The 10089-nt window shown below is 43.7% G+C and overlaps 1 protein-coding gene across 1 annotated transcript; it reads right to left on the bottom strand.

Annotated features, from left to right (window-relative positions):
• Nucleotides 1-1032: 1032 nt before the first annotated feature.
• On the bottom strand, nt 1033-9864 carry LOC100025146 (serine protease 42-like). The gene is made up of 5 exons (XM_056805185.1): nt 8817-9864; nt 7301-7469; nt 5321-5586; nt 3217-3380; nt 1033-1480 (listed from the first exon to the last, which is right to left on the bottom strand). Exons 1-5 carry the CDS (start codon nt 9043-9045, stop codon nt 1241-1243), a joined length of 1068 nt encoding a protein of 355 aa, XP_056661163.1. The 5' UTR covers nt 9046-9864; the 3' UTR covers nt 1033-1240.
• Between the last annotated feature and the right edge of the window lie 225 nt (nt 9865-10089).

The raw sequence follows: 10089 nt of genomic DNA on the forward strand, positions 1-10089 counted from the left end.
ATCACAGGGGAGATTGGGTAAAGGGAACCCCTTCTTCCCAGAGTTGTGAATTTCTTTCCTGTCTGATCCATTCCATCCTGCCTGCATCCATCACCTGAATGCTCCAAAAAGAGGTCACAGGTGAAGAATCATAGGAACGTAAACCAGAACTAAAGGTTACAGGTCTAGGACAAAAGAAGGTTGAGAGGGCATCTTGGGCTTATTCCCTTGGAAGGAGGCCGTGGAGGACCATGGCTGAGACAATCATGTGGAGAAACACATGGTCAGAGTTAGATTAGATTAGGCTTTGATCTCTATATATCTGCTTTTTCTATTTCAAGTGATTACTAATAAACTAAGGGAACTAAGAACAAGAAGCTTTTAAATTTAATTTTAACAATAATATCCCTTTAAAGGGGACATTTTAATTAATTAATAAAGGATAATACGATAGGGGGATTAAGTGGCTTTCCGAGGGACACAAAGCTAGGATGTAACTCATTTCCATTCTTTTTTCTGAAAACTCTTACCTTACACCTCAAATCAATGTTTTGTATTGGTTCTAAGGGAGAAGAGCAGTGAAGGGCTAGGGGATGGGGATTAAGTGATTTGTCCAGGGTTATACCATGAGAAAGTACCTCAGGATCTCTGGTTTCTAGCTCTGGCTCTCAATCCACTGAGCCACCTAGCTGTCCCTAATGAAGTTTTATAATCATGAAACATTACATGATGAAAAAAAAGGATGACTCAGGGGGGACTCTATCCTCTTCATTCATTCAGAGAGGAAAGAAAGTTCATAGATCTCTAGCTTGAGAACAGATAGGGTATGGAGGCAGGGGAAGACAGGCTCCTGGAAGGATAGAGTCATGTGTAGCCATACATCTGGTGGCCTCCTTGGGAGGAGAGAACTGAGCTGTGCTAAGGATGGAAGACCTCAAGAACCTTGGAAGTCATCCTCCCCACCTCCCCACTAGTAGACCTTGGTTTGTATCACTCCAGATCACAGTGCCTGCCCAACAGGGAATTAGAATAAAAACAACCACCACCACTAACAACAGCAACTGAAGTTTATATCTGGTTCTAAGTTTTACAAAGTGTTTTACATGCAATAGCTTTTCTGACCCAGTCCAGCCACAGGTATTGAATGGAAGGAAGGATGGGAAGTGGCTGGAGGGAGCAGCAGAAGTTGAGGAAGGTTTGAGGGAAGGAGAAAGAAGGGGAAGTGAGATCGCCCAGCCTGGAGGGAGGTGAGGACATGATGTCACAGATGTATCAGGATGGACCAGGGCAGCAGCATGGAGAAGAGTAGGAGACAAGAAGAAGCCAAAATGGAGGAGTTTCTCAGGTTCATAGATTTGATGATCCATTTGGAGAATCCACTGACTCGGGTATATACACCTGGAACAGCTTCTTTTCCACAGCCAATTCCCCAGCTTACTATCCCAACCTGGACCCAGGTGTGCTTTCCGAATTGACAGACAAGGGGCCCCCCAGAATCCCCCTGGAGAAAGAAAGAAAAATTTAGAGTTGAACCTGAGAGTGGAGAATAGATGAGTAACCACACTTTATGGATCTCCAGACACATTAGAGCAGGGGAAGAAGAGCAGTCAAGTGGTTCTATAGGGCATGGAAATGAGCTACCATTTCTCCTACTACATCTCAACTAGTCTACCTCTTAGATAAAAAGAATACTTCATGACTTCTGCCACAACCCCTGAGGCCATCCCAAACTCCCCATGACTCCTCATCTCCTCCTTCCCCTGTCTTTCTTCACCACCCTATCCTATGTGTGGCCACAGAGTCCTTCTGGACACTGCAGACTGAGTTCTGGGACCTTCAGCACAGACACTCCATGGTACAATTTGATAAAATCCTTGGGTCTTTCCAGCACAGTGATTCTTTCTGCTAGATTTTTCTAAGAAGCAAAGAGTCATAAACCTCAGGAGGGAGGCCCAAGGGGTTGAAGTAGAGGCAAAATAGGGAGGAGCTTATCCATTTCCATTGTGGCCTATCCATTTGCTAAGAAGATTTAGGATGTCAAAGTGAAGGGGAGCACAGAGACCATCTGTTCCAATTCCTTCATTTTATAGAAAACGAAACTGAGACCCCAAAGGAGGAAATGACTTGCCTGACATCATACATCTCCTTAGTGACAGACCTAGGAGTTCAGCAAGGGGTCCCATACCCAAAGAGAGACACAGTTTGTTTCACAACTCAATTTCACTTTTATGGCGTAGGATTCCCAATTCTCAACTCTTAACTCTATCATCCTGCATCCTCTTTTGTTGTATTTTTTCTTTAATTTAGATATAAATTTTTTTTCAGTTACATGTAGAATCAATTTTTGACAATTGTTTTCTACATTTTAGAATTCAGATTTTCTCCCACCCTCTCTTCCCCCACTTAGTCTCCTTTTTGAAAAATCTTATCTCTTTGGACCCCATTCGTATTTGGTTTCCTTCTCGTCCCTAGATTTTGGCATTGGAGTATTTTTGGCTCTCTCCCTTCTTTCCCCATTGTCTAGATTTTCACTTTCCAATCACCAGTGTAGCAGTGCCACATCACTGGGCCTGAGCCAGGGCTTGTCATCTTCTATTCAAGGGCTCTTAACTCTTGTGTGTCATACCGAAACCTAATGGACCCCTTTTCAGAATAATGTTTTTAAAAGCATAAAACAAAATATATAAGATGAAAAGGACACCAGTTACATTGAAATCCCTTATCAAAATATATATTTTTAAGTTGACAAAATCCAGCATAAAAACCCTCAAGTCAGCAAAGCTCCAAAAAGAGGCTAGGATCTAGGTCCATGATGGCAAACCCATGGCACACATTCCAAAGATGGCACACAGAGACTTGTTTGTGGGCACACGCACCATTCCCAGCAGTTGTTACTAGAAAGGCAGAGGATTTGGGGCAGAGCTGTTCTCTTCCCCCTCTCAACTACACCTCCCCACCCTGCTACCCTTACTCCCTCCCCTGAGCTTTGAGTTTGGGCCACTCCCTTCCCTTTCTCTCTCCCTTATCTAGGTTAAGGCAAAGGCAAAGGGTTTGGGGGGCACTCAGGCTTGAGTGGGGGGGCATCACAACATACAGTTTGGGGGCAGGAATGAGGTCTCTAAAAGGTTTGCCATCACTGATCTAGGTAGTCCTAACATCTAAGATGGTGTCTGTTTTGCTAATTTTGGGTACCCATGGTGATAGCTGGGGAGGGGAGGGAGAATGGGAGGAACTAACCTGGCAGGCATCTTTTCCTTCTGGATGATAGGCACAGATCATCTTCTTGTTGATAACAAATATAAATTTTGAGAAGAAGTAGTGCTTTCTTAGTAGTTTGTTGCAGAGATCATTTTCAATGATGAATTGATCAGCTTCATGGAGCACAGATGGTCTTGAATTATCTGTGGGCATGGATGCTGGAGTTTAATGGGTTATCATATAGACAAAATATCATCATTCCTCTATACCTTGCACTCTTTCCTGGTGCCTCTACTGCCCTAGGAACAACTCACATCTCCAAAAGCCCAAAAGCACTACATGGGTAAAGCTGATCTTGGTCTCCCTCAACAGCAGTGACTAATATGAATGTCTAGAAGGGAAGGGGAGATAAGGGGCATGCATGTGAAGGGAGAAAGGCCCACAGAAGGTATGCTGTGGGTACAGGAAGGGACCTCATTACTTAGAATAATAATTGTGCAATCTCTTGTATTGATTTTCTACTTCCTTCTTTCCAAGTATTGTTCATCTGCATACAAAAGGATCCAAAAGTGTGCATACCCTCTGATCCAACAATACTACTACTTGGTCAGTATCCTAAAGAGATTCCCCTTTAAAGGGGGAAAAGGACCTTTTTGTACAAAAAGATATATAGTAGTTCTTTGTTGTGATAGTACAGAATTGGAAAATGAAGGTAAGCTCATCCATTGGGGAATGGTTGAACAATATATGGTGTATCATTGCATTGGAATACTGTTGTGCCATAAGAAATGACAAGCAGGATGATTTCAGAAAGACCCACAGGAAAGACCTTTATGAACTGATTCAAAATGAAGTGAGCAGAACCAGGAGAACATTGTACACAGAAACAGCAATAGTGTTTGATGAAGAACTGTGAATGACTGAGCTGTTTTCAGCAATGAAGTAATCCAAGACAATCCCAAAGACTCATAATGAAAAATGCCATTCCCCTCCCAAGAAAGAACTGATGGAGTCTGAATGCAGACCAAAACAAGCTGTTTTACCTTTTTCCTTGTAGTTTATGAGCTCTTCTACAAATGACCAATATGGAAACATGATTTATATGTACACATAAAATACATATCAGATTGTCTTCTGTGTTGGGGAATGGGGAGAGGAGAGAATATGGAACTCAACATTTTTTCAAAAAACCAAATGTTAAAAAATATTTTTACTTAGGGGGCAGCTGGGTAGCTCAGTGGATTGAGAACCAGGCCTAGAGACGGGAGGTCCTAGGTTCAAATCTGGCCTCAGCCACTTCCTAGCTGTGTGACCTTGGGCAAGTCACTTGACCCCCATTGCCTAGCCCTTACCACTCTTCTGCCTTGGAGCCAATATACAGTATTGACTCCAAGACGGAAGGTAAGGGTTTTAAAAAATATATATTTTTACTTATAATTGTGGGGAAAATAAAATATTTTCTTTAAAAGTATTACTCATTAGGATCTCAAAGTGGAAAGGGGATTTGGAGGTCATTTTATTCTCTCTCCAGCTAGATCAGGAATCCTTTCTACATTATTCATGCCTCTGCTTGAGCCCTTTGAATAACAGGAGGTTCCCTGGAGGCAGCCTGTTCCACTAGGAAACTGCTCATATTGTGAGTACATTTGTTCTAATTTTCCTTGATTTAATTTGATCCCCATAATTCTCCAATAAGAGGATCTTAACCTGGAGTCTGGGACTTTGAGTTTTCAATATCTTGAAAGCTGCATTTCAATATAATTGCCTCTCTTTGTAATCCTGTGGATTCTATCTAATGCATTTTTAAATGGTCATACTAAGAAGTCCAGAGGCTTCATCAGACTGCCTAAAGGGCCTCATGAAACATCAAGTTTAGAATTTCTGCACTTGTGAGGAATAAAGACATTCCACCAAACTAACAATTCAGAGACCATTAACTCCAGCCATTCTCCATCATCTCCTTTTTCCCCTGCCTCCCTCCCCCTTATTGTCCAGGAAGGCTCTTGTCATCAGGGAAAGGGAAATTAACTGGCCAGAGGTCAGTGTGGGGACTGCCTCTGAGCTCCACTCTCTTACACTTAGCCAAGAAAGCCAGCTCTTAGCTCTCTTTGGGGAGACCAACATTTGCTTTACCCTCTCTTACTCTCATCTGTACTAGTCTTGCCCCATCCTGTCACCCAGCATCGAGTCCCATTCTTCAAGTTTAAATTGTCATTAGGGAGGCAGACAGGTTGAATCATCTGGTTGTAGGTCAAGGGTGTTGCTAGTTGTACAAGGGCAAGGTCATTCCTGTAGAAAATTAATTCTGTATAACGGGGATAGATGAGGATGTCCTTGACAGAGACGACGGTACTCAAGTTAGTGGCAAAATAGGAAATATCTCCAAGCTTCACAGTGTAATCATAATTCCTGTGGGAAAGAGAAAATGTCACAAACATATCCTTCCAGCAACATCCATGTACTTGGATCATTTCCTGTGAACATAGCATGGCATCTAAACTCCTCTGACCAAGACCTCAGACCTCCTACTGTCTAGCCCCAGCTTCCTTGAACTCATCCAATGGGTACCCTCAGATCCAATCTGACTTGTCATCCTCTTCCTTTTCATCTGTACATTTGGTTACGATGTCCTACCCTTTCTTCCCCAACCCACCTGCCAGTGGGTCCAATGATGCCCTTTTTTCCTCCTGACCTTACATCCTGTGAAACTCAAGACTTCCAAGAATCTTCCTCTTATCCCTCCTGCCCCCACTGAGTTCCTATAGTCTTCACTATCTGTGTTATTCATGTGCTATCTACAGCTTCAGAACTACACTAGATCATCTTCTCAACAGTTGAACCAGTTGAACCAGAGACCATGTTCTGAAGAATTCACCCTTCCTCTAGGGAATTTCTAGCCTGGAGTCCCTCCCCCCCACCCTTGGTGGCTGCCATTGCTCCAGACAAAGACTATAACTCTCCTGGTTATAGTTTCTCATTGATCACCATTCCCCTGAGTGCATTGCCTCTCCATGAGAATGGAAGTCCTTGGAAGGCCAGAACAATCTTTGCTTTTGTATTCATGTCCCCAGTGCCAGTGCTTATTTCATAAGCAAGTGCTTATGAAATTATTTTCATGTATTCCGTGCACTTTCTATACCATAACTTCCTGTCTTAGAATTAATACTAAGTATCCATTGCAAGGCAGGAGAAGCCTAAGGGCTAGGCAATTGGGGTGGACTTGCCCAGAGTCCACAGCTGGGAAGTGTCTGAGACCACATTTAAACTGAAGACCTGTCTTCTCTAGATATGACTCTGTCCACTGAGCTACCTAGCTGCCCCTCTAGCCCATTTTTAAAAGAAAGCTGGGCAAAATAGAGATTTGTGACTTTACCTATGATATTATGGATGTATCCTGCCCAACAAGATTTTAAGCTCTGAGAACTGAGGTATCTAGTGCAATCAGTCATTCAAAAGCATTTATTAAAGACCTATTATGTGTCAGACACTGCACTAAGTGCTCAGGACACTGAAGAAACAGAAGACAGCCCCTGCCCTCAAGGTGCTTACATCCAATGGGGAGACAAGGGTGCAAAGAAATATGTACAAAGCAAGCTAAATGTGTATAATATGTAAGAAATCATCAAGAGAGGGAAGAGGAGTTGGGGAAGGCTTCCTGGACAGGATGGGACTTTAATTGGGACTAAAAGTCAAGGAAGGAGAACATTGCAGGCATGGGGGACAGTCAGAGAAATTGCAAGAAGCTGAGATGAGGTATTTTGTTTGTGGATTGGCCAAGACATCAGTATCCCTGGATGGAAGAGAGCCTGTGTTTTGGGAATGAGGAGTAAGAGGACTGAAAAGAGATGATTAAGTTAAAAAGGGCTTTGATTTTGTGCAGTGCCCTGGATATGGAATGCTTTCAATCAGTGTTTTGTACACGGACTGATACATGGAGTAGACCCTTAATAAATGCTTTTTGATTGATTGATGACTGAGAAGAGAAGCCCCCATTAGGTACAATTCCCCTAGAGGAGCAAATGGTTTTTTCATCTCTCTGGCCTCTTTGGGTATTCATGGTAAACTCCCAATATTGGAGGGAAATTTCCTCCCACAAGGGTGGTTTAGTGATGGGAAGACTTACCAAATGACACAGTGAGCTGCTGTGATTACCCACTCCTTATTTATGAGGGATCCTCCACACATGTGTACTCTGTCTACTTGAAGGCTCACCTGCCAGGGCCACTTCTGTGCTGTGGCAATCTCTCCACCAATGATTTTCCGAAATGGGTGGTAATGGCCACAAGATATGACTGGGGTTGGAGAGGAGAGGAGAAGGCAGATGGTCAGGCATGGAGAGAGACAGAGACACAGAGAAACAGACATGGTATCAGAGAGGGAGACAAGAAAAGAAGAAACAGAGAGAAACACAGAGACAGAGAAAGACAGAAAGACAGAGAGACAAAGAAATAAAGACAGAGACAAATCTATATAGACACAGAGAGAGGAAGAGAAACAGAATAAGAGACAGAAAGAGTGATGAAGAGAAGCAGGGAGAAAGAGTCAAAGAAAGAGAGTTAAAGGGAGAGACAGAAAGATAGAGACAGAGTGGCAGAGAAAGAGAGAGAAAGGCAGAGACTGACAAAGAGATAGATGGAGAGAAATGGAGAGAGACAGAATTAGAAACACATACACACACATACGCACCTGGAGAGAGAGGGACAGAAAGAGACAGAGACAGAGACAGACAGACAGAGATAGAGAGACAGAAAGAGGCAGAGAGAGACAGAAAGAGGTGTGGGAAAATAGAATCAGAGACAGAGAGATAGAGGGGGAGATAGAGAGACCAAGGTAGAGAGATAGAGACAGAAACAGAGAGAGACTGAGACATACAAGCAGATAGAGACAAAGATTGGGGTAGACAGAGGGGAGGAGAGATTAAAGTGATGCTCTGTGATTCTCTCAATAAATGAGAGAAAAGGGGACCATATAGCCCAGGAAATGACCTTTGATTACCTTCTTTTTCAGAGAAGAAAGGCTTGCCTAAGGTTCCATGGTTCCATCAATAGGCATGTTGGGGGGGGGGGGCTGTGGGGAGGACACTGTCTCTATCTCCCTCTACTTCCCAGCCCCCCATAAAAGAACCCAGGGACTCAGGCATCTCCCAACAGTTTTTCCTCCCAACATCCAACACACAAGAGGATCGAGGCCCTAAAGTAACTGAAAGGACAGAAAGTGGGACCCTGTTTCTCCTAGATATCAAATGGACAGGTGTGGGAGTAGAGGAGGGGAGAAGACATAACCTGAGCCAGGGAACGAATATCCTGAATTTCTGAATTTTCCTGGGCCATAAGGTCTATGCTCTCTGGACTGGCCAATAGCCCTTCCTCCTCCTCAAGTCCTCTTCCATCCAGTTCAGTTTCCTCTTCCTATCAGCTGCCCTGAGGGCTCTACTCCCTTCCATCTCTCCCAAATCCATCTCTGCCTTGCCCCATTATACCTGTCTCCAACAATGTAGCTCATCTCCCCATAACCCTCATGCGATAATATTTGTAAAGCACTTGGAACACAGTAGGTGCTCCAAAAATGCCTATTCTCTTCCCTCCCCCTAAGCCCCAGCAGATGCCCTCAAGCATGGGGGCAGAAGGGAAGACTCTCACCAGGCTCACTGCATGGCAACAGTAGTAGCAGCAGCAGCAGGAGACAGAGCAGAGGTCCTAGGGGAGGTGTAAGAGGCAGACCCCTAACCCTCAGCAGCAGCAAGGATAGCTTTGCCCCCCTAGGGCAGGAGAGACCACAAGGAAGATCCCCCAAAGTTCCAGAAATCACAACCGGTGTGGCTGCCCCCATTGTCCCTTCTCCAAGGTTCTCCTTAGTGCTAGGGACCATAGAGCCTTCAGGTATCCTCCCTGACTACAGAGCCCCCTGGTGTTTGGGGGGGGGGCTCACAGTTCCTTCTCAACAGAGCATCCTGGTGCTGTGGACTGCTGAGGACCAAAAGAGCATCTCTGAGAAGATGGAACATCATTTCAGAATCTCACCAGTGGAAAGTTGAAAAATCTTTTAAGCCAACAACATCTCATCCCAGGGAGTAATCTCCTCTAAACCATCCCTCCTGGGCAGTCTTCCCCCCTGGGCAAATCTCACTCACCTACAATGAGGACCATTCCCTGGGAAGCCTTATATGAGCTGACCCAGAACATGGTGCACAGTAACAGCAATATCCTGTTATCCTCTAACAACTGTCAAAGATGACTACTCTGATCAAGATAATGATCCAACATAATTCAGAAGGATTTATGATGAAAAATGCTGTCTACATCACCACAAGAACTGATGAGGGGGCAGCTGGGTGGTTCAGCGGATTGAGAGCCCTCTCTATAGGCGGGATGTCCTGGGTTCAGATTTGACCTCACACTTTCTAGCTGTGTGACCCTGGGAAAGTCACTTAAATCCTATTTCCTAGTCCTTACTACTCTTCTGCCTTCGAACTGATACAAAATATTGATTCTAAAATGGAAAGTAAGCATTAAAAACAAAAGGAACCAAAGAAATCTAAGTACAGATGGAAGTACAGTTTTTTCACTTGATTGTTCTTGCCTTATTTTCTTTTTGCAACATGGGTAATACGGAAATGCTTACAGAGTTCCAGGTATATAATTGATTTCACTTTTCTTGCCTTTTCAATGGATGGGGAAATGACAAGCAGAAGAGAATTTAGAACTCAAAAAAATATTTTAAATGAATGTTAAAAAATCTAATTAACTTTTAAAAAGGTCTTTCTTGCTTTGTGTCAGCTATTACTCAGTGCCTGCTATGTGCCAGGTGATATAAAGAAGGGTAGAAGGCAAAGTTTGGCTCCCAAGAAGCTTACAGTCTAAGGGGGGAGAAAACTTGCAAACAACTATGTACTCATATAAACAAGCACCTGTA

Source organism: Monodelphis domestica, chromosome 7, assembly GCF_027887165.1.
Source record: "Monodelphis domestica isolate mMonDom1 chromosome 7, mMonDom1.pri, whole genome shotgun sequence".
Classification (NCBI taxonomy): domain Eukaryota; kingdom Metazoa; phylum Chordata; class Mammalia; order Didelphimorphia; family Didelphidae; genus Monodelphis; species Monodelphis domestica.

Excerpts from the sequence above, each read along its gene's own strand:
- LOC100025146 (XM_056805185.1), bottom strand. The coding sequence starts at position 9,045 with ATGGTCCCTAGCACTAAGGAGAACCTTGGAGAAGGGACAATGGGGGCA. Across the intron at positions 7,470-8,816 it reads GTTGCCATGCAGTGAGCCTG|TCATATCTTGTGGCCATTAC; the intron begins GTGAGAGTCTTC and ends CTCCAACCCCAG. Across the intron at positions 3,381-5,320 it reads CAAGACTAGTACAGATGAGA|ATAATTCAAGACCATCTGTG; the intron begins GTAAGAGAGGGT and ends CCATGCCCACAG.